The 22,998-nt window shown below is 67.3% G+C and overlaps 1 protein-coding gene across 1 annotated transcript; it reads left to right on the forward strand.

Moving 5' to 3' along the window:
• Positions 1-97: 97 nt before the first annotated feature.
• Positions 98-22,905, forward strand: RRP12 (ribosomal RNA processing 12 homolog). The gene is given in 36 exon segments (XM_024100430.3): positions 98-322; positions 1,513-1,745; positions 2,066-2,149; positions 2,717-2,793; positions 3,260-3,365; positions 3,715-3,831; positions 4,054-4,192; positions 5,758-5,793; positions 5,796-5,884; positions 6,160-6,171; positions 6,173-6,259; positions 6,539-6,630; positions 6,860-6,971; positions 7,158-7,255; positions 7,408-7,522; positions 8,179-8,321; positions 11,365-11,486; positions 12,164-12,228; positions 12,362-12,524; positions 12,873-13,027; positions 13,524-13,591; positions 13,927-14,020; positions 14,382-14,540; positions 15,806-15,886; positions 16,171-16,276; positions 16,642-16,749; positions 17,162-17,319; positions 17,845-17,936; positions 18,110-18,262; positions 19,025-19,194; positions 19,457-19,573; positions 20,090-20,139; positions 20,363-20,441; positions 20,840-20,907; positions 21,362-21,444; positions 22,450-22,905. Coding segments are annotated over 36 exon segments (3,873 nt in total). The 5' UTR covers positions 98-183; the 3' UTR covers positions 22,553-22,905.
• The last annotated feature ends 93 nt before the right edge of the window (positions 22,906-22,998 follow it).

Genomic DNA, 22,998 nt, shown 5'->3' on the forward strand with positions numbered 1-22,998 from the left:
GAAGTGCTGGCAGTGTCCGGCGAGGGGAAACAAAAAAAAAATCCCCCTCTGCCCGCAGTAAAGATGGCGTCTTGCCCATACCGGAAGTGCCCTCACGCTCCGGCCGGAAGTGGCGGCAGAGAGGGCGGAAGGGGGCCACACGTGGTTTCCGCGTGGCCGGCGGAGCAGCTGTTGTGCCTGGGGATGGGCAAGGCCGGCAGGCTCCGCTCCGGGGCCGCCCGCAAGCTCCAGCGCTGGCGGAAGGGGCACAGCAGCGACAGCAACCCCGAGAGCCGCCGCCACCGCCTGGCCGCCCGCAGCCGCTTCTTCAGCCGGCCCGCGGGTGAGCGGGGGCCGGGGGGAGCCGGGCCTGGGGCACAAGCCGCCCCGTCGAGCTTCACACCCTGCTCCCCCTGGAGCTGGGCCCCTGGCTGCCCCCTGCCCCGGGCCCCCCGTGGAGCTGGGTGCTGCAGGCTGGTCCCCCGGGGCGCTTGTAGGGCCTGCGGGGGGTGGGGCGGGCCCTGGACCCAGTGCAGCTGTGGGTCAGTCCGGCTCCCTGGGCGTGGGGCGCGGCATGGGGCTGGTGCCGGGCTCGGGGCAGAGGCAGGATGGGGGAGAACCGACCTGCACGGTGCCCTGGGGCTTGCTGCTGGGCGGTTGGCGGGCAGCCGTGGGACGTGTCAGCTGTCCCAGGTGGAGGTTGTGTGGGAGGCTCAGGGGCTCTGGGTTAGGGCCCGCCAACCTGTGTGTGTGCGGAGGGCAGCGGTCCCGATCCTGGCTCTAGGTGCGACTGCGCTGCAGCCAGGAGAACCTCAGAGAAGGTGATGCAAAGCCTGTCGGGGGGGGGGGGGGGCTGCGGTCCCTGGACTTTAAGAATGCCAGGAAAACGGGCTTGGGTTATAAACCCCCGGGTGTCGGGAGCGCCTGGGGCAGTGCTGGGAGCCGGACCTGCACCAACTCCTGTGCTGGGAGTTGCAGGAGGCCAGCGCACGGACCGAAAACCCAGGTGCTGTGCGCAACGCTGGCTGGGATTTGGTTCCAGTTGGGAAGCATCACCTCTCAGCTTGGCTAGGGAAATGCTGCTCTGGCAACGCACAGTTACCTGCCGCAGCCCAGGCCGCAGGTGGTGAGAGCCGCACGCCGCCTTGGCGGGAATCCGGAGCAGAGCAGGCACCGCAGGCATCTCCGCGTGGCACTGCCTAGGAGATGGTGACAGGGCTCTCGAGTTCCAGGAGCCCCCCTGACACCGCACAGGGGAGGAGGCTGGGCTGGATGGACTGGCCTGGGGCATCTGTACCCCGGTGAACCGCCTTATAGACCCTCTGCTCCCTCGGTCGCTGCTCTGCCTCCTTGGGGGTTCTCGTTCCACGCGCTGGAGATCTCTGACCCAGCCAGGCCGTCAGAGGGACACGCTCTGCAGGCCTGGCCCGGCCCGGAGGCCCTCTGTGAGGGCGGGGGTTTGGAGGATCAGGGCGCTAGCCGGGGGGGATTCAGGTGTTTGTCTGGCCGGCCCTGAGCATGTGTCCCCCACAGAGAAGAGTGACCTGACTGTGGATGCACTGAAGTTACACAATGAGCTACAGTCGGGGTCCGTGCGCTCGGAGCAGGCAGGCCAGGGCGCCCAGCTCTGCATGGAGGAGGACGACGGAGCTGCTGTCACCGAGAAGTCCTCGCGCACCTTCCTGAGCGGCTTGAGTGACTGCACCAACCTCACCTTCAGCAAAGTGCAGCGGTTCTGGGAGTCCAGCTCCGCCGCGCACAGAGAGGTGGGCGGGGCGCTCTGCTTGGGAGTGGGGGAGACTCTGGCCTTTGCCTTGGGGGAGCGGGGTGCTCTGGGGCCTTCCTGAGCACGTTGCCCCTGCCCTGGCCCGGACGCCGCGGACGGAGTGGGGAGGCGTGTTCTGGGGCCAGACCGTTGCCCCTGCCCTGGCCCGGATGCCGCAGAGGGGGTTGGATGGCGTGTTCTGGGGCCAGGCTGTTGCCCCTGTCCTGGCCCGGATGCCACAGAGAGGGAGGGGCAGCGTGTTCTGGGGCCAGGCCCACGTCCTGTGGTGCTCACCTGTCCCCTCCTGCGCGCTCTCCGCAGATCTGCGCGGTGCTGGCTGCGGTGACGGAGGTGATCCGCTCGCAGGGCGGCACGGAGAGCGAGACCGAGTACTTCGCTGCGCTGGTGAGTGGCCGTGTGTGTGGGGGCAGGTCTCAGCTAGAGGTGGGGAGCAGCCTGTGGCTGGCCCCAAGTGTGCCCTGTGCTGGGGGGCTCTGGAAGGGACCGGGACCTTCCCTCTGCACTGGGCTGTCGCAGGGTAGCTGGACGGGCTGCCTACGGCCAGGGGCTGTGGGGTGTCAGTGAAGGGCCCAGGGGACTGTGGCAGCAGAGTTCTGGCTAGGAGTGCCAGGAGCTGACCCCCACGCAGCACCCCTGGCTCCCGGGGCAGGGGGGTGGGTCCTTCAGCGAGCCGGAGGTGAAGCCGTCAGGCAGTGTGAGTTCCGGGGGCATGCTGGACTCTGCCATGCAGTGCCTGGGGGGGTCCGGCTGGGAGTCTCGGCCAGGCGGCTGCAGTCCATGGGGACTGGGGATCCGTGAGTGGGCTTGGTGCACCCCAGAGGCTGGGCTGGCGCTGCTATCCCTGCCATGGAGCGCCAGCTGGGTCGCGGATGCTCCGTCACCCGGCCCGGGGAGCTCCCGGCTGAGCCTGGCAGCGGGGCCCCCCCGTGCTCACCCCGGCTGTGTTGCCAGATGACGACGCTGGAGGCCGTGGAGTCGCCGGAGTCGCTGGCTGCTGTCGCCTACCTGCTCAACCTGGTGCTGAAGCGGTGAGTCGCCCCCGCCCACAGGTTACTCTCGCTGCCCCGGGGGCTGGCCGGGGCCCAGGCAGAGCGAGGCAGGGGCCGGGGATGGAAACAAGGTGTAGGGGACAACGCAGGGTGCTGCTTGCAGGCCGGCAAGGCCGGGGGAAGGTGTGGTGTGGTGTGTGGGGGGGTGCATGGCTGGGGGGGCAGGGCTGCAGGGGGTGCGGCTCTGAGCCGTGGGGCTGTGTGGCTGCTGATGTGCTGGTGTCTCCGAGTTGAGCTGGGGCAGGGTCACCCCCTCAGGGGACCCCTCGGCCCATGTCGGAGGGTCCCACCCACAGGGGGGCTCACCTTCCAGCGCCGGGGTGGAGAAGGGCTGGGAATTACGGCTGTGTCGGGGGGGAGGGGCAGTGCAGCGCATCTCCCATTGTCCCCCCTCCCCGTTGCCAGGCCCCTACCCGCACTGACACCCTCCCTTCTCTGCCCGCAGGGTGCCAGGGCCCGTGCTCATAAAGAAGTTCTCGGACACCTCCAAAGTGTTGATGGGCATCATGGCCTCGCAGGCCGGCAGCGGCCCCTCCTCTGCCCTGCGGTGGGTGAGTGCCGCCAGCAGGAGGCGGGCAGGGGGTCACTGGGGTGCGGCTGGCTCAGACTCCCTGCCCTCAGCGAGGGTGTGAGCAGTACGGGGCCCATCCCCTTGTGCTGAGCCTGGGGGGGAGTGGGGTGTGTCTCCCCCCAGCATCCTGGGTTCCTGCCGTCCCTGGATGGGTCAGGCTGGCCGGGGTGCTCGGTGTGGAGGAGGGGCAGTCTGACTTTCGGGGCTGGGGGGGGGTCAGGCGTGCGGGGGAAGGGCAGCCTGACCTGCAGGGGGAGGGGGCTGGCAGTGGCCCTGGCTCGGGAGGGCAGCGCCGATACCCACATGTCCCTGTTGGTCTCTCCCTGCAGGTGCTCTCCTGCCTGGCCACGCTGCTGCGGAAGCAGGACCTGGCAGCCTGGAGCTACCCCGTCACGCTGCAGGTTTACCATGGCTTGCTCAGCTTCACGGTCCACGCCAAGCCCAAGGTGAGCCCAGCGGGACCCTGTGGGGTGCCCCCCCTGCCCCCCAGCTGGGGCCCTCTGTAGCTCTGCCCCAGTCTGCAGGATCTCTCTGGAGCCTCAGCCCTGGGTCTGGAGCTGCCTGGTCTGTGCAGTGCCCTGGGCGTGGGGGTCCCAGCCCTGCCTCCCCGATCCTTGGCAGGAGGCTGCCCGGGGCACCCCCACTCACCCCGCTCCCATGCTCGGCAGGTGCGGAAGGAAGCCCAGCACGGCGTCTGCTCCATCCTGAAGGGCAGCGAGTTCCTGTTCGGGGACACGGCTCCCACGCACCACCCGGCTGCGCAGTCCACAGCCCGGTTCTGTGTGCAGGAGATCGAAAAGTCCGGAGGTACGGGGGAGACGATGGATGGATGGATGTGGGGTGTACAGCTGTGGGGGGGTGCATGGGGACTGGAGGGGTTATGGGGTGTACAGCTGTGGGGGGTGCATGGGGACCAGAGGGGCTGTGGGGGGTGCATGGGGACCAGAGGGGCTGTGGGGGGTGCATGGGGACCGGAGAGGGCGTGGGGGGTGCATGGGGACCGGAGGGGGCGCGGGGTGCACAGCTGTGGGGGGATGCATGGGGGCCTGGCTGGGATGTGGGGTGCACTGCTGTGGGGGGTGCATGGGACCAGAGGGGGCACGGGGTGTACAGCTGTGGGGGTGTGCATGGGGACTGGAGGGGTTGTGGGGGGGGCATGGGGGCCTGGCTGGGATGTGGGGCGCACTGCTGTGGGGGATGCAGGGGGACCGGATGGGCTGTGGGAGGTGCAGGGGGACCGGAGGGGCTGTGGGGGGTTCAGGGGACCGGAGGGGGCGCGGGGTGCACAGCTGTGGGGGGTACATGGGGACCGGAGGGGGCGCGGGGTGCACTGCTGTGGGGGGGTGCATGGGGACCTGGCTGGCTCGTGGGGTGCACAGCTGTGGGGGGTACATGGGGACCGGATGGGCTGTGGGAGGTGCAGGGCGACCGGAGGGGGTGCAGGGGGACCGGAGGGGCTGTGGAGGGTGCAGGGGGACCGGAGGGGGCGCGGGGTGCACAGCTATGGGGGTGCAGGGGGACCGGAGGGGCTGTGGAGGATGCAGGGGGACCGGAGGGGGCGCGGGGTGCACAGCTCTGGGGGTGCAGGGGGACCGGAGGGGCTGTGGGGGATGCAGGGGGACCGGAGGGGCTGTGTGGGGTGCAGGAGGACTGGAGGGGTCGTGGGATGTACAGCTGTGGGGGGTGAATGGGGACTGGAGGGGTTGTGGGGGGTGCATGGAGACCGGAGGGGGCACAGGGTGCACAGCTGTGGGGGGTGCATGGGGACCTGGCTGGGGTGTGGGATGCACAGCTGTGGGGGGTGCATGGGGACCTGGCCGGGGCGTGGGGTGCACTGCTGTGGGGGATGCAGGGGGACCGGATGGGCTGTGGAAGGTGCAGGGGGACCGGAGGGGCTGTGGGGGGTTCAGGGGACTGGAGGGGGCGCGGAGTGCACAGCTCTGGGGATGCAGGGGGACCGGAGGGGCTGTGGGGGGTGCAGGAGGACCGGAGGGGGCGCGGGGCGCACAGCTCTGCGGGTGCAGGAGGACCGGAGGGGGCGCGGGGCGCACAGCTCTGCGGGTGCAGGGGGACCGCAGGGGCTGTGGGAGGTGCAGGGGGACCGGAGGGGGTGCAGGGGTGCACAGCTCTGGGGGTGCAGGGGGACCGCAGGGGCTGTGTGGGGTGCAGGAGGACCGGAGGGGTCGTGGGGCCACTGGGCGGCTGCTGGGGTCTGTGCTGGGCTCTTTGGCCCCCGCGCTGCTGCCCTGAGCTGCGCTCGGTGGGTTCGGTGCTGCGCTCTTGGGGCCCGGCAGCCCCTGGCAGAGGGGTTCAGTCATGGGGGCCGAGCAGGGGGGGCTGTTCTGTGTGTTCATCTCTGCCCCACTCCACAGGTACCAAGGAGGCCACCACCACCCTGCATGTCCTGACCTGCTCCGGGACCTGCTGCCCTGCCTGCCGCTGGCCGTGGTGAAGACCTGCTGCGAGACCCTGCTCCGCGTCATGACCCTCAGCCATGTGGTGAGCAGCCGTCCGGGCTCCCGGGAGGGAGGGGACCCGTCACTGTCCTCGGGCCCCCAGCCCTCCCGCTCCCTGCCGGCCCGGGCCAGCTCCGCAGGGTCAGGCAAGGGGGCCCTGCAGGGTACGGGGAGTGTGCGGGGGACGCCTGGACTCCATCTGGGACAACCCAACCCCTTTCTGCTGGGGGGGGGGGGGGATCTGCTCAGGCCTGTGGATGGAGGGGCCCAGTGGGGCGGCGTGTTCCCCCCTCGCTTCTAACACTGTGTCCTTTGCAGCTGGTGACGGCGGTGCGCCATGCAGGCCTTCCACAGCCTCTTCAGTGCCCAGCCTGGTCTGGCGTGCCTGTCTGCCGAGCTCAACGCCCAGATCATCACCGTGAGTGCAAGGGGCTGGCGGGCTCATGGGGGCAAGGCGGTCTGATGGGAGGGGGGTCACGGGGTGGGGGCCGGGTGGGCTGAGGGATGGGGTCATGGGGTGGGGGGGAGGGTGGGCTGATGGGAGGGGGGTCACGGGGTGGGGGGAGGGCAGGCTGATTGGAGGGGGGGCACGGGGTTGAGAGCTGGGGGCAAGGTCACGGGGTGGGCTGAGGGGAGGGGTGGGGGATGGGGGGAGGTGAGCATCTTTCACTGAGCCCGCCCTGCCCTGCCCTGCCAGGCCCTGTACGACTACATGCCCAGCGAGAACGACCTGCAGCCCCTGCTGGCCTGGCTGGCCGTCATGGAGAAGGCACACAGCAACCTGGCCAGGTAACGGGCTGGGCCGGGCCTGGGGTGGCGGGGGCCCCTATGGGGCGGGTGCGGGGGGCCCTGGGGACGAGGGGGTGGTGTGGGGCTCCCATGGCAGGAGTGCGGGGGGCCCTGGGGACGAGGGGGTGGCGGGGGCCCCCATGGGGGGCGGGAGGTGCAGCAGCGGGACCCCTGTTGGGGGAAGAGGGGTGGGGGCTCTCCCTGGTGCTGGACCCTCTCTCTCTTGCAGGCTGCAGAGGGACCTGTGCTGGGGGCACCTCCCCCGCCTCTTCACGGCTGCCGTGAGCTGCCTCCTCTCCCCCCACCCACAGGTGCTGGCGGCCGCAACGCAGACGCTCAAGGTACCGTGAGCAGCTCCCCCCTCCCCCCCCGGCCTGTCCTGGGGGTGGCTATTCCCGCCCCCTGCCATGGGGCACCGGGCTTTGCTCGGGCAGGCTGCGGTGGAGTGCTGGGATCTGCTCCCTTCCCCGGCCCGCATGGGGCTGAGGGGCGTGGCTAACCCCTCCCCTCGTGACTACCCCCTGCAGGCTCTGCTGAGCGAGTGCGTTGCTCCCCACATGGCCGAGCTGGGGCCCGTTTCTGCCTCTGCCTCCGGACCCGCCTCCCACGTCTGCAGGATGTTCAGGTGAGTGGGGCCCGCTGGGCTGTGGGGCTGGGCCCTGCCTCGTGGCCCCACCTCCGGGCTCTTGGGCCTGCCCTGCGGGGAGCCCCGGCGTGGCAGGTGCAGGCGCTGTCTGTGCCCTGGCGGTGCTGAGACGGTGCTCTCTCCCGGTGCAGGGCGGTGGAGGAGGGCTTGACGTACCGATTCCACGCGGCGTGGGCCTCCGTGCTGCAGGTGCTGCGGGCCTTCTTCGAGGTGTGCGGGAAGCAGTGCCATCCCTTCATGAGGAAGGTAAGGGGGCCGGGAGAGCCTGGGTGCGGGGTGCCCGCAGGGTGACTCGGAGAGGGGCCTGGGCTCGGCGCTCCAGGGCTGGGCCTTGCAAATGCTTCCCGCGATACAGAGGCTGCTGAGAGCCGGTCGGTGGCTCTGGCTTCCCAGACCCTGGCATTTGGGTGGCGAGCGGGTGCTTAAAGCCCCGTCCTGGGCATCCCAAGGGCCGTTCTGGAGGGGGAGTCCAGCAACGGCTTCCCAGACCCGGGCTGGCCGACACTGCGTCAGCTGGCCCAGGGGGGAGGAGTGTGTGCATGGCACCTTGCTGCCCAGAGCCCGTGTCGCTGTGGCTAAGGGGCTGCACGTCCCCATGGGCCGCTCTGCCCTTCCCTCCCGGGCAGAAGGGGGTTCCAAGCGCTGTCCTGGGGCCAGAGATCTCTGGGTAGGCTTGCTCCTGCCTCCTCAGTCCACCCAGGCTGGTGCAGGCTGTGCTCCTCCTCAGAGGTGGCTGCATTGGCGCTCGGGGACGGGATCTGCCCTGAGAAGGTCTCGGACTGTGGCCAGGCGTGTGAGTGGGGCGGGGGGGGGGGACACACCTGCCCGTGGGTGTGGGCTGCTCCCCGGCCCAGGAGGCCTCTGGGAGGATTCCGTGTGACCAGCCCGTCTCTGCTCTGCAGTGTCTCCAGTCCCTGTGCGACCTGCGCCACTCCCCACACTTCCCCCACACCAGCGAGCTGGACCGGGCAGTGGGGGCTGCCGTGGCCAGCATGGGCCCCGAGGTGCTGCTGCAGGCTGTGGCCCTGGAGATAGACGGCACAGAGTGAGTACGACCCTGCCCCCGCGCGGCTGCACCTCCCCCTCCTGCAGACAAACAGCTGGACCGGTCCAGGGGCCGGATCCCAACAGGGCTGTACCAGGAGCCCTACAGCTTTACACGTTGGCATGGAGTCCCGGGGTCTGGTCTGCGCCCCAGGCTGTCCCCAGTCTGCCGGGGGTGACCCCTCTAGTGGGCTGGACCCAGGGCCTCTCACAGCGCTGCAGGGGCAGGACTCCTGACCAGGCCTCTGGCACCAGCAGTCCCTGTCTCTCCCCGGGGCTCCCTGCAGCGAGTACAGCCAGGCCAGACCTGGGCTGGAGGCTTGTGCTGTAGCTTTGAGTATTTCCGGGGACCCGGGCAGAGAACTGGCTATTGGTCCCCTGGCCACAGGGGCTGGGAGCCCGTCGCCTCGCCCAAGGGTGAAGGTAACAGCACAGACCCTTCCTGGCAGCCCAGCCGCGCTCCGGTGAACCCTGAGCCAGTTCCCAGGTGTCCCGGAGCCCCAGGGTCAGTGCTGCGACCCAGGAGGAAGAGTGAGACCCCGCGGGGGCCTGGCCCACGAAACCATAAGAACCATGTCCCTAGGACCATAAGAACGGCCATACTGGGTCAGACGAATGGTCCAACTTCCTACTATGCTGGGGGGGGTTCAACCCCTGCTCTGCCCCAGGCCCCACCACCACTCCACCCCTTCCCCCAAGGCCCCAGCCCCTCCCTGCCTCTTCCCACCCCATTCCGCCCCCCAGTGCCTCCTGCACACCTCGGAACAGCTGATCCCCAATAGGCGGGGGGAGCTGGGGGGGTGCTCCAGTCCTGGAGTACCCACGGAGTCAGTGCCTATGAAGTGAAGGAGTAAATAACACTTATTCACATTCTCCACACCAGTCATGATTGTATAGAGCTCGATCGTATCCCCCCTTAGTCGGCTCTTTGCCAAGCTAAACGGTCCCAGCCTTTTTAATCCTTCGTACGGAAGCTGTTCCATTCCCTTCATCTCTTTTGTTGTCTTTCTCTGCATCTTTCCCAGTTCTAATCAGGGTTCCCTCTAATTTTTCCCACCCATGTGTGGAATGAATTTTATGTGCACCAATGTGGAAGTGACCCCTGACACATCACCCCCATATTGGTGCACATCACAAAATTCATGTGGCAGGCGTGGGGCCAAGGGGTATGGAGTGTGGGAGGGTGTGGCCTCTGGGGTGGGGCCGGGCTGCGGGCTCTCGGGTGGGGCCAGGGATGAGGGACTCCAGGCTGGGGCAGAGGGTTGGAGTGCAGGGGGTGAGGCTTTGGGGTGCAGAAGGGTGCTCTGGGGCTACAGTGGGGAGAGAGGACTCCCCCCCAGTCTCTCTCCCCGCAGCAGCACCTGGGCTTGGGGGGGCAGAGGTGGCAGCTCTGGGACTGCAGGATAGGTGCCCTTCCCCTGCCCCCAGCAGGTCTGGGCTGGGGGAGGGCCGCCCTGGCCACATTTGGGGTCTGGGGCCGCCCCCAGGGGAAGGCCGTGGCAGGTTGGGGGCCAGGCTAAGTGGGGTCTGGGGGAGGGGTGCCCCTCCCCTGGCCAGGGCAGGTCCCCAGGTGGGTTCCCTGGGCACCTGTGCGGCGCTAGATAGGCTGTGCGGCTGTGCAGCTTACAGAGAACTTAGGTTGTAATATATCTTTTTTGAGAGGGGGCAGCCAGATCTGCAGGCAGCATTCGTGGTGTGAGCATGTCCTGGATTTATCTAGTGGCGTTATGATCGTTACTGTCTAATTATCTGTCCTTTTCCTAATGGTTCCTAACATCGTTCGCCTTTTTCGACGGCCGCGGCACATTGAGTGGATGTTTTCAGAGAACTATCCACAGTGACTCCAAGATCTTCTCTGGAGTGGTAATAGCTAATTCAGGTTGCATTGTGTTGGATGTAGAGTTGGGATTGTTTTCTGATGTGCATCACTTTGCATTTATCAACATTGAATTTCATCTGCCATTTTCTTGTCCAGTCACCCAGTTCTGTGAGATCCCTTTGTAACTCTTCGCAGTCGGCTTTGGACTATCTTGAATAATTTTGTATTGTCCACAAACTGTTTACCCCTTTTTCCAGATCATTTATGAATATGTTGAATAGGACTGGGCCCGGTACAGACCCTTGGGGGACACCACTATTTACCTCTCTCCATTCTGAAAACTAACCATTTCTTCCTACCCTTTATTTCCTATCTTTTAACCAGTTACCGATCCATGAGAGGACCTTCCCTCTTATCCATGACTCCTACTTTGCTTAAGAGCTTTGCTGAGGGACCTTGTCAAAGGCTTTCTGAACGTCTAAGTACACTATATCCACTGGATCCCCCCATCCACATGTCTGTTAACTCCCTAAAATAATTCTAATAGATTGGTGAGGCATGATTTCCCTTTACAAAAGCCATGTTGACTCTTCCCCAGTATATCATGTTCACTGATCTGTGTCTCTGATAATTCTGTTCTTTACTACAGTTTCAATCAGTTTTCCTGGTACTGAAGTCAGGCTTAGTGGCCTGTAATTGCCGGGATCACCTCTGGAGCCTTTTTTAATAATTGGCGTCACACTACGTACCCTGCAGTCATCTGGTACAGCAGCTGATTTAAATGATAGGTTACAGATGACAGTTAGTAGTCCGGCTATTTCACATCTAAGTTCCTTCAGAACTCTTGGGTGAATCCCGTCTGGTCCTGGTGACTTATTACTGTTTAGTTTATCAGTTTGTTCCAAAACCTCCTCTAATGACACCTCAGTCTGGGACAGTTCCTCAGATGTGTCACCTAAAAAGACCGGCTCAGGCGTGGGAATCTCCCTCCTCCTCAGCCGTGAAGACCAAAGCAAAGAATTCATTCGGTTTGTCTGCCTGGAGCGCTGCTTTAGCCCCCCTGTGGGTTTGGCAGCTTCCTGCTTTCGATGTATGTAATAAAATGTTTGGCTTGTTTGAGCCTGTGGCTAGTTCTCCGGTCGCAGGCCCAAAGCTGGGGGCGAAGCACGGAGCCCGCAGCGGGAGCGCCCCCTGCTGCACCTCACCGGTGTGTTCCCCTCCCCAGGGAGACGCTGGATTTCCCCCGTAGCTGGCTCCTGCCGGTGATCCGGGACCACGTCCAGGGCACGCGGCTCAGCTTCTTCACCAGCTATTTCCTGCCCCTGGCAGCCACCCTGAAAAGCAGAGGTAACTAGCGGGGGCGGGGGCGGCCCCCAGGCGAGGCTGGGGAATGTGGGGCCCGTCCCCAGGAGGTCATGGGGCACAGAGCCAGCATGGGCCCCACGGGGCAGGCAGGCAGATGGGGAGCACTGGCTGAATACTGGCTGAATAAACTGCACCCCGGCCCATTTCCTGCTGCGGGTTCAGAGGCCGTGGTCTGGGTGCTCTGCTCCCCAGGGGCCCTGAGATCAGGGGCTGGTGGTGTCTTTGCTCTCTCAGACCCTGCTGCCCCCCGGCAGGTGGCCCCAGGACACTCCCAGGGATGCCCCTCCCCTGGGTTAACTCGCGGGTCGCAATCTGCAAGTACCCACATAGGGAACTGGAGGGTGGGCACTGCCGTCTAGCTGAGGAAGGTCTAACGCGACCCGGGGCTGGAAGCTGGAGCGAGACACAGCGAGGCAGGAAATCAGGCGTGGATCTGTGCCAGGGCAGGGAATTAACCCCAGTACATCGCCCTGGGGCGGGTGGATTCTCCGTCGCTGACGATGTTTAAATCCAGGTGATCGGCTCTGGGTGTCATTGCGGGGCTGGTGTCTGGCCTGAGCTATCCGGGGGTCAGACGAGAGGATCCCCGTGGGTCCTTCTGGCTGCAGGGTCTAGGAATCCGCTGCAGCCCTGACACCTCCCTTGTCTCTTTGTTGCAGCCGCGGAGCTGGCCCAGGCCGGGAAGAGTCTGGAGTCCAAGATTTATGACACGCTGCAGTGGCAGGTGAGAGGCTCAGGTCGTGGGGCTCCCAGGTGCAGGGGGCCTACAGCTCGGCTGGCTGGATCCTTGCGAGGGGCAGCTCTGCCGTGTCAAGCTGGTGTCCGCTCCGCTCCTTCACTGCCTCCTTACCTTTCAGATCTGGACCATGCTGCCTGGTTTCTGCACCAGGCCAACGGACGTGGCGGCCTCCTTCAAAGGGCTGGCGCGGACGCTGGGCACGGCCATCAGCGAGCGGGCAGACCTGCGGCTCACCGTCTGCCAGGCCCTGCGCACGCTCATCAGCAAGGGCTGCGAGACGGGTGAGGGCCGGGCCCTGGGGTGCCCCGTGCAGGGGGACTGGGCCATTCGGCAGGTGGAGGGGCACGTTGCTGGGGCAGGCACACACCCTTCAGCGGCCTGGGAGCTGCAGTGCGGCCCAGTCTCCAGGGCCTTCAGTCAGCCCTGAGCCCCCCAGGGCCCTGGATGCCCAATGGTCTTTCCCATCCTGTCTGGGGGTCCCCCTAGATCCCAGGGTTGTGGGAGGCCCAGTGCCTCCTGCTGTGAAGGTGCCAGGCGTGAGCAGCTGGATCCCTCTGGCCGAGTGTGGGGCGGGGGGTGAGTCCGAGGGCCCCGGGCGCAGACCCTCACTGCTCTGTGCCCCTCCCCAGACGCCGAGCGAGCGGAGGTCGGCCGCTTCGCCAAGAACTTCCTGCCCATCCTGTTCAACGTGTACAGCCAGCCGGGGGACGCTGGGGGCGGCGCAGCCCATCGGCGCGCCGTGCTGGACACCATCCGCACGTACCTGACGATCACTGAGCAGCAGGTGAGGCGGGGCGGGGGCCCGGACGAGCCCGGCGGGGCGGCATAGGGCAGCACAGTCAGCAGTAATGCTGGCACGGCCCCCTCTGCCGGGGGGACCCGATGGAAACAGCTCCCCACGGGGCCTGCCGCAGCAGCTGCTGGCATCTAGGCACTGCGGAGCCCAGGCCTCGGGGCGCTGAGTGAGCATGGCTCGGGGGTCATTCCCCCTGCCGGGGCCTCACAGGGATGCTGTGTTGGGGAGGAGCCCACCCCAGAGAGGTGTTGAATTCCCTGTGGAGCCCCTGATCCCAGGCAGCCGCAATGCAGCAGGCCCCCGGCTGGCGGGGGGCTCGGCGAGGACCCTGGGGGGCTGCCTGAGCCGTCGGGCTTGTTCGGAGGCTGCTGTGTGCTCACCGCCCCCTGCAGGCCAGAGGCAGAGCCGCGCTGAGCGGGGGTTACGGGGTTGGGGGCCCGGCGCCTGAACTGACCCCGGGCCGGCGGCTCGTCCCCTCCTGCAGATGGTGTGCGGGTTTCTGGAGAAAGCCAGCGAGAAACTGACCGGCCCCGAGAGCACGGAGTTCACCAGGTAACGCCGGGGTTAGCGTGCTGCCTGGACGCAGCCGAGCTGCTGGGGGGCGCTGGAAGGGACCTCCCCGCCGCAGACTTACCCTGCTCCCCCTTCCCGCGGGGTGGGTTGTTTGCCTTGCTGGGGCTGGGGGGCTGCCTCTGCTGGTGGCTAGGAACGTCTCACTCGTGGCGTCGGTGTGGCCCTGGCCAGTGTATGCCCACTGGTTCTTGGTGCTGCTGGGCGGGGGAGGGGGGGGGCGCAGTGCTGAGATCCTCCCCGCCTCCCCCTCTGCAGGGAGCTGGGCAGAGACCTGGGCATCCCGCCTCCCCTCCGCTAACCTCCCTCTGCTGCAGGCTCTCCATCCTGGACCTGATCGTGGCCATGGCACCCTACGCCGACGAGCCCTCCCTGGGCGCCCTCTACCGCACCATCCAGCCCTCCCTGCAGGTGAGTCGCCCAGGCGGGGGCCGCGGGGCAGGGGCTGTGGTGTCTCCCGCGTGCTGGGGCGGGAGGGGACTGGGTGCCCTGCGAGGGCACCAGTGCGGATGGAGGTGCTTCCAGCTCCCCGGTCCCTCCGTCCCTCGCTGCAGTCGCCTGGCCGGCCCTGCACGAGACTGGGATGGAGGCAGGCTCACTGGAGGGGGCCAGGCTCCTGACACCTCTCCCTGGGCGCGGGGAGCAGAGAGACTCTGCAGCCGGGTGCCCCAGAGCAGGCACGGGGGTCTCTGGTTGAGGCTCGCTCAGTGGAGTGGGAGGAGAGATGCGGGTTGGGGTTTGGCTGATGCCATCTGGTGCCGTCTCCCCACAGAGCAAGGAGCACGGGGTGCAGAAGAAGGCGTACCGCGTGCTGGAGGAGGTGTGCGCGGCCCCCCGGCTCCCCTGCCAGGCCTTTGTCCGCAGCCACCTGGACCAGCTGAAGAGAGATCTGCTGGGCTCCCTGCAGAGCGCTGCCTCCCCGGCCAAGAGGGTGAGCCCGGGGGTGGGGGCAGAGCACTCTGGGTGGGGGGAGTGGGCTGTGACAATGCGGTTCTGGCGGAACCCAACTGAGAGTGCCAACTCAGGACAAATTGCTCAAACAGGGCAGTTACAGCCCAAGGCTGGGGTTTTTCCACCTCTAAGGCAAACCAAACCAGCCAGACAGTGAAGACTTCGGTCTCACCCCCTGGCTAACCACAAGTCACACAAGCAATTCCCTTAGACACTCCAGTTTCCCAGTATCACCACCAGTGCCACTCGTTATGGGGACAAATGGTTATGAAAACCAAGACCCCAGTAAAAGAAAAAGGTTCTCCTGATCTCAAAGGACCAAGCCCCAGACCCAGGTCAATATACAAATCAGATCTTACTCTCAAATCACGCTGTTGCCAATCCTTTAGAATCTAAAATCTAAAGGTTTATTCATAAAAGGAAAAAGATAGAGATGAGAGTTAGAGTTGGTTAAATGGAATCAATTACACACAGTAATGGCAAAGTTCTTGGTTCAGGCTTGCAGCAGCGATAGAATAAACTGCAGGTTCAAATCAAGTCTCTGGAATACATCCCCCGCTGGGATGGGTCCTCAGTCCTTTGTTCAAAGCTTCAGCTTGTAGCAAAGTCCCTCCAGAGGTATGAAGCAGGATTGAAGACCAGATGGAGATGAGGCATCAGCCTTATATAGTCTTTTCCAGGTGTAAGAACACCTCTTTGTTCTTACTGTGGAAAATTACAGCAAAATGGAGCCTGGAGTCACATGGGCCAGTTCCTGCATACTTTGCTGAGTCTGAAGGCATATTTGCCTTCTCTCAATGGGTCCATTGTACAGCTGATGGTCCTTAATGGGCCATCAAGCAGGCTAGGCAGAGCTAATCTCAGCTTGTCTGGGATGTCACCCAGAAGCACAGCACAAGTTTGCCATACAGACAGTATAGAGCCAATATTCATAACTTCAACTACAAAACTGATACACACACATAGACAGCATAATCATAACCAGTAAACCATAACCTTGTCTTAGACACCCCATTTGACCCCCTTTATACAAGATTTGGTGCCACTACAGGACCTTGGTTGCAACAATGATCTATATGGTCCCAGATTATATCAATAACGTCACAGGGGCGGAGCACCCAGGACAAGCTCAGGGGAAGGGGAGGAGGGACCGGTAGGTGTGGGGCAGAGGGCATGGCCTGGGAGGCGGGGGGTGCACAGGAATGTCTCTGGACCTGACGGGGCTGTCCTGCTCCCCTCCCCCAGCCGCGGCTGAAGTGCCTGTTCCACATTGTGAAGCAGCTGACTGCTGAACACGAGGACTTTGTGGTGGCCCTGGTCCCAGAGGTATGGGGGGGGGCATGGCTCGGCCCTGGGGGGGTTCCGGGCAGGATGGCACACGCTGCCGGGCTGTTCTGTGGGAGCGGGCTCCCTGCAGAGTGCTGCTAAAACGTGGTGCAAGTGCGGGGGGGTCGCTCTGGGGCAGGCGCTGGAGAGGGTGGGCGCGGGGAGGAGGTGCTGGGGGGGAGGCGGGTGCTGGCGAGGGGGGCCAGGCCCTGGGGGGGGGCGGGCGCAGGGCCGCGGGTGCTGGGGGGGGCAGGCGCTGGTTCTGATGGTGTTTGCGCCGCCAGGTGATTCTCTGCACCAAGGAGGTGTCGGTGGGCGCCCGGAAGAATGCCTTCCTGCTGCTGGTGGAGATGGGGGAGGCCTTCCTCCGCTTTGGCCCCACACCGCAAGGTAAGGCGTCCCCGCCCCCTTCCCTGCCTGGGCCTGCTCTGGGCCCTCTGACTTCCGTCCCCATCCATGCCACGGCCTCTCCAGTGCTAAATCCACCAGTCCAGCCACATAGCTGCTTCCAGCCCCCTCTGCGGGAGGCCCTGCCTGCCCCTCCGTCCCAGCCCCGTGGGGCGCACTGGCCTGTCCTGCACAGCCCCGGTGGCCAGCACGCCTTCCAGTCCCCTGCCCGTGCTGCGGGCTGCAGGGGGCCTGCCAGGGCCGGGCACCAGGGCTGGCCTGGCGGAGGCCCCCAGCTGAGCCAGGAGGCCTTGGAGCTGCCATGGGGGGAGGACTGAGCTAAGCCGGGGCCGTCCCTTCCCGCACAGGGGCCATGCAGCGGTTCCTGCTCCTGGTCTACGCGGGGCTGACGGGCTCGGTCACCATGATCAGCTGCACCTTGCTGGCGCTGACCCGCCTCCTCTTCCAGTTCAAAGGTGAGGGGCTCGGTGGAGTGGGGGGAGGGGCCGGAACCCCAGCTGCTCCCCTCGACGCAGGGCGGAGCAAGGGGTGTCTGACCCCCTGCGGCTGGGGCAGCCCCCGGGCACCTCCGCTGGCGCTCGCAGCCGGGCCTGGGGGTGGGAAGTGCCCTAGCAGCTGCCATGGGGAGCACAGTCAGTGCCTACTGCTAGGGGCGCTGAGGCGGGTCAGAAGGCGGGGCTCGAGGGAGGGCCGCGCCCCATGGCTAAGGGGGCTGTGGCTGAGCCCAGGTGGTGATGGGCGAGCGTGTCCTGAGCCGGACTCTCTCCAGCTTTCTCCCCCGGCTCCGCCCCCCGGTGCTGCTGCTGCCCCAGCCTGGGGGGGCCGGGGGGACCCCGCTGCCCGGCCTGAGTCCTGTGCCTCTTGCAGATCACATGGGGCTGGCGGTGGCGGAGCAGTTGCTGCAGAACGTCTGCCTGCTGCTGGGCTCGCGCACGCGGGACGTGGTCAAGGCAGCCCTGGGCTTCCTCAAGGTGGCGCTGCTGCTGGTGGACACCCAGTTACTGGCCAAGCACGTCCAGACGATGGTGAGTCGGGGGGTGGGGGGGAGCGAGCCTGGCCTGGGGGCCTCCAGAGAGGGAGCTGCTGCATGACGGTGCAGGGGTGGGGAGGCCTAGCTGTGGGGTGCTGAGGGGTGGGGCCCATGGGCAGGGGGAAATGGTGCAGGAGTGAGGCGTATCGTGGCGGGGGAACATGCATGCTGTCCCTGGAGATCCCAGCGGGGCCCGCACACTCTCTTGGGGGGATTGGGGGGCATGCTGTCCCAGGGTGGGGGGAAAGGGGATGGGGGGGCGCTGTCCCGGGGGGGATGGGGGGCCACTGTCCTGGGCACTGGGGGTGACACGCTCTGTCCTGGGGGTGGGGGGAAGGGGATGGGGGGCTCTGTCCCCAGGCGCTGGGGGTGACGCACACTGTCCCGGGGGTGGGGGGATGGGGTTGGGGGGACTCTGTCCTGGGCACTGCGGGTGATGAGCTCTGTCGGGGGAGTGGGGGGGATGGGGATGGGGGGACTCTGTCCCAGGCGCTGGGGGTGACGCGCTCTGTCCCGGCAGCTGGAGGCCGTGGGGCGCCTGACGGACGACATGAGGCGTCACTTCCGCATGAAGCTGAGAAACCTCTTCACCAAGTTCATCCGGAAGTTCGGGTGAGGGGCCGGGGAGTGGTGGGGGCAGCGGAGCTCTCGCTCGGGGGGCGCTGCCCACTGCTGAGCCTCAGGCCAGCGGGTGGGGGGGTCTCCTGCACCGGGGGTGGATGGAGGGGGGTGTCGAGGGGGGGCTGTGCCAGGCCGGGGGTTGCTGAACGCTTGCTCTCCCCTAGCTTCGAGCTGGTGCGGGGGCTGCTGCCCGCCGAGTACCACAAGGTGCTGCTGAACATCCGCAAGGCCGAGGCCCGGAGCCGCAAGCAGCGGGCCCTGAAGCAGGCGGTGGCCGCGAGCGAGGAGGAGGTGCCGGCGCAGCCCAGGGGAGACAGGTACTGAGGGGAGGGCAGCTCGTTAGCCCAAGGTCTGGCGTGTGGGGAGCGTCTGCCAGACGTGGCGCTGCCTGGCTTGTCCCTCAGGAGACTTGTGGGGCGGGGACACCTGGGCCCAGGGCTGGGTTCCTCAGGATTTGGGGAAGGGGGGGTGTCATCCCCCCCCCCCCCCCGGGGCTGGCGCTGAGGGGGGTGTCTTGCCCCGGCATGGGGGTGGCGCGGGACTGGGAGGGGTCACTCCCTGGGCCGATGCTGGTGGGAGTGCGGGGCTGGGCCAGTGCTGGGGGGTCGCGGGGCTGGGAGGGGTCGCGCCCTGGGCTGGGACTGGGGGGGTGCGGGACTGGCAGGGGTCGTGCCCTGGGCTGGGGGGGGGGGGCGCGGGGCTGGGAGGGGTCGCGCCCTGGGCTGGGGGGGGGCGCGGGGCTGGGAGGGGTCGTGCCCTGGGCCGGGGCTGCGGGGGGTCCGGGGCGTGGGGCTGGGAGGGGTCGCGCCCTGGGCCGGGGCTGCGGGGGGTCCGGGGCGTGGGGCTGGGAGGGGTCGCGCCCTGGGCCGGGGCTGCGGGGGGTCCGGGGCGTGGGGCTGGGAGGGGTCGCGCCCTGGGTCGGGGCTGGGGGGGGGGCGTGGGGCTGGGGGGGGTCGCGCCCTGGGCCTGGGCTGGGGGGGGGGGGGGCGCGGGGCTTGGAGGAGTCACGCCCTGGACCGGTGCTGAGCGCTCTGCATCGGCCTGGCACAGCACCCTTTGTCTGCTCTCTCCCATCCCAGCGTGGAGGAGCTCCTGGCCGACTCCGACTCGGAGCAGGAGGAGGGCGAGAGGCGTGGCGGGAGAGAGCAGAGGAAGCAGGCGCGGCAGAAGAGCCAAGCCTGGCTGAAGGAGGGCGAAGGGGACGAGCCCCTCAACTTCCTGGACCCCAACGTGGCCCAGAGGGTGCTGGGTAAGGAGCGGCTCACGGGGCCCAGCATTGCCCATGGCAGGACGTGGCTGTTTTGGCTGGGGGACCTTGGCCGTTGCCCCTGCTGTCTGGGCCTGTGCACGTGGCCTGGGCTTTGGGGGCCTGTGCGCGGTGGGGTTAGCTATGGCCATGCCAGAGCTGGGGGTGGGTTGGGTGACTGGCTGTGTTCCCAGCCAGGGCACCTCTTGGCTCGAGCCGCATCTGCCCCGGGCTCGCTAACCCCTCCGTCTCTCGGCTGAACCAGCTACGAAGCCGGGCGACGGCAGGGCCAGGGGAGCGAGCCATGACTTCAAGGTGTCGGCGGACGGGCGCCTGATTATCCGCGAGGGCCCCGAGGACGAGGACGACGAGGGAGCCAAAGGTACCGACCGGGATGGGGAACGCAGGGCCCGGCTCCCCCACATCTCCCGAGGCTCAGCGGCCTGCTCTGGGTTCTCCTCCTCCCACCCAATGCTCCATGTCAGGCCGCCCCCTCCCTGCCCCAGTGCCCACAGCTGGCAAGCTGTGAGATGGGGCGTGGGCCCCGGAATGTCTCCTGGCCCTGGGTGTGGGGTCTGGTGTCACCCCTCTTCTGGGCACATTGCAGCCTGGGCAGTGCTGAGACAGCCTCACGCCAGGCAGGGGGGCTCTTGTGAGCTGTGGGGCTGCCTGGCCACACCCACCTGGTGACGTGGGGCAGCCATAGCAGGCAGGTCTCCCCTCCTGGCAAAGGCGCCCTGGGGCCCCCCACACCCCTGCTGGGCACAGCAGCCGGGGTGCCGTGTCAAACCCTGAGCCCCCCTCCGTCTGGCTGGGCCTCGGCAGGAGGTCCCAGCCCCGGAGCTGGGTGGGTCCAGGCTCCGGCTCCCGGCTCTGACCCGGCTGTTCTTTGCTCCAGGAGTGGATGAGGAGATGGCCGACCTGATGCAGGAAGTGGGGATCCGGAGTGTAAGTACCGGCGCTGAGCGCTTCCCCCCAGGGCCGGGTGGGGCTCGGGCCAGTCACGCCCTGCGGTCCCAGGGGGGGCTTGTTCCAGGGGAGAGGCTGGGACCAGGGCAGGGGCATGGCCCTGTGGGCAGTGCCTGCTCGGTCCCACCAGCAAAGCAGATCCCCATGGCGGGGGCGCGGGGGGGTCCCAGCTGCTCCACGCTGAGTTGCCCTCTCTCTGCAGAAGAAGGCTCAGAAGCGCCGGTTCCGGGAGGAGGCGGAGGACGAGGAGCCGGAGGATGGGACTCAGATGCACTACAAAGGTGACCCCAGGCTGCGCGGTGTTACCTGCAGCGTGCGTGGGGGCCGGCCGGCTCCCCCGACCCCGCGCGGCCGGCTGGCTCCCAGAGAGCGGGGCGTGCCCAAGGCGTCAGCATTGGCTTCCGCCCCCGCTCCTGCGGCTGGAGCTGGGTCCTGGGTGGGTTCGGGATCCCCTCGGAAGTGCTGGGCTCGGGGCCTGTTTCAAAGGCTGAGCTCAGTCACTGGCGCACCCTGGCAGCCCCGGGGATCGCCCGCGCCTTGGGGCAGAACTCAGGGGGGGTGGGATGCCCAGCTCTGTGCTGGTTCCTGCCCCTCGCCCTCCCCTGGGCAGGGAGCATGAACCCCCCATCCCAATCTTGGCCCCGAACTGCATCTGATGCAGGTTTGCTGCTGTTTTTAGCTGGAGGCTCCGGCATTCACCGGCGGCTGGGCACAGGGCCGGCACTTGGGGCTGACTACAAGGCCAAGGTAAGGAGGCCCCGGGCAGGGGGGAGTCACTTTCCACGGGCTCTCAGGGGGGCGGGCTGGGGGTGGAGCGAAACAGATCCTGGCGGGGATGGGAGGGTGTCGTCCCCCACAGCTGCAGCTTGCGTGGATGCCAGCATGTCCCTGGCCATGGGTGCAGGGGGCCCTGCCTGGGGGGGCCCTGGGGCGCGTTCCCTGGGATTGTCTCGCTGTCCTCGCAGTCTCCTGGCCTGGTTCCCTCCCTGGAGCAGGTCTCGGCCGTGCTGGCACAGCCCAGCGGCCGCCCCTGAGCCAAGGGTGGCTCTGCAGTCCTGCTGCCTGGTTCTGGAGGCCAGACCGGGCGCGGTGAGAGGGGTGGGGCAGGGCCCCCGCTGACCTCCTGGCTGCTTTGGGGCCCCCTGCCCAGGGCTGTCTGCATGGGGCAGGCTGGTTCCTCATCCCCCCGTGTGCTCCCCAGACAGGCCGAGGTGACGTGAAGAAGAAAGGCCGGCTGGACCCCTACGCCTACATCCCGCTGAACAGAGCCAAGCTCAACCGAAGGTGCGGCTGGGGGTTACCCAGGGACGTGACGACTCTGAGGCTGGGGTGGAAGTGGAGCGAAGCCAGGAGCAGATCCCTGCATCCCAGTCCCGGGCTCGCCCCAGGCCTCTGTGCTCCGTAGCGGCTGCGCATGGCAGGGCAGCTGGGAGATCCCGCCAGCGCCCCCTGCTGGGACAGGCCAGGAGCTCCCCCCAGTCAGCTCCTGCCCCCCTCCCCACAGCGCCCCCTGCTGGGAGAGCCTGGGAGCTCCCCCCACAGCCAGCTCCTGCCCCCTTCCCCACAGCACCCCCTGCTGGGACAGGCCAGGAGCTCCCCCCAGTCAGCTCCTGCCCCCCTCCCCACAGCGCCCCCTGCTGGGAGAGCCCGGGAGCTTCCCCCCCCCAGCCAGCTCCTGCCCCCCTCCCCCCAGGGCCCCCTGCTGGGAGAGCCCGGGAGCTCCACAGCCAGCTCCTGCCCCCCTCCCCCCAGCGCCCCCTGCTGGGAGAGCCCGGGAGCTCCCCCCCCAGCCAGCTCCTGCCCCCCTCCCCACAGCGCCCCCTGCTGGGAGAGCCCGGGAGCTCCACAGCCAGCTCCTGCCCCCCTCCCCCCCAGCGCCCCCTGCTGGGAGAGCCCGGGAGCTCCCCCCCCAGCCAGCTCCTGCCCCCCTCCCCCCAGTGCCCCCTGCTGGGAGAGCCCGGGAGCTCCCCCCCCAGCCAGCTCCTGCCCCCCACCCCACAGCGCTCCCTGCTGGGAGAGCCCGGGAGCTCCCCCCCCCAGCCAGCTCCTGCCCCCCTCCCCCCAGTGCCCCCTGCTGGGAGAGCCTGGGAGCTCCCCCCCCCAGCCAGCTCCTGCCCCCCTCCCCCCAGTGCCCCCTGCTGGGAGAGCCTGGGAGCTCCCCCCACAGCCAGCGCTCCTGCCCCCCACCCCACAGCGCCCCCTGCTGGGACAGGCTCAGTGGCTTGCTGTGAAGCTGACTTCGGGCAGTGCCCGCTCTCACCTGTGCCCTCTGCTCCTTCCCCTCCCCAGGAAGAAGGCGAAGATGCAGGGACAGTTCAAGGGGCTGATGAAGGGGGCCCAGCGGGGTGCGCAGACCGGCCGCAAGCACCGCCAGAAGGAGCGTCACGTGTGAGGCTTTGAACGCCCCTTCCCCCCACACCCCCACCAGCCTTGAAGACCCTCCCAGGCCGGACGCTGTTCCCTGCCCGCCCAGAGCCCCGTCTGCCCTTCCTGGGCCTGGTGGTTCTGGGGCAGGGTGGGGGCTCAGCGTGGCCCTGGCAGGAGGAGATGGACACTGGCTGTGCGAGGTTCGTGGGGAGCCACCAGCGCCCCCCTTGTTCCGGACACTGGTGGGCTCACAGCTGGGCCCTCCGTTTTGGGGAGGAGGAAGCTGCCTTGCCACGGAGCCAGGCTGGGGACCTGGGCGAGCCAGTGACTGGCTGCATTGCACCAGCATAGTGAGAAATAAACACGGTGCCCACCTCACGCTGCTCCCTCGCCATTCGTCCCGCCAGCAGGGCCCTGCCCCGTCACTTCTCCCCGCACTCTGCCCGTTAACCCTCCCCCTGTGGCTGGTTC

This window comes from Chrysemys picta, chromosome 7 (genome assembly GCF_011386835.1).
Source record: "Chrysemys picta bellii isolate R12L10 chromosome 7, ASM1138683v2, whole genome shotgun sequence".
Classification (NCBI taxonomy): domain Eukaryota; kingdom Metazoa; phylum Chordata; order Testudines; family Emydidae; genus Chrysemys; species Chrysemys picta.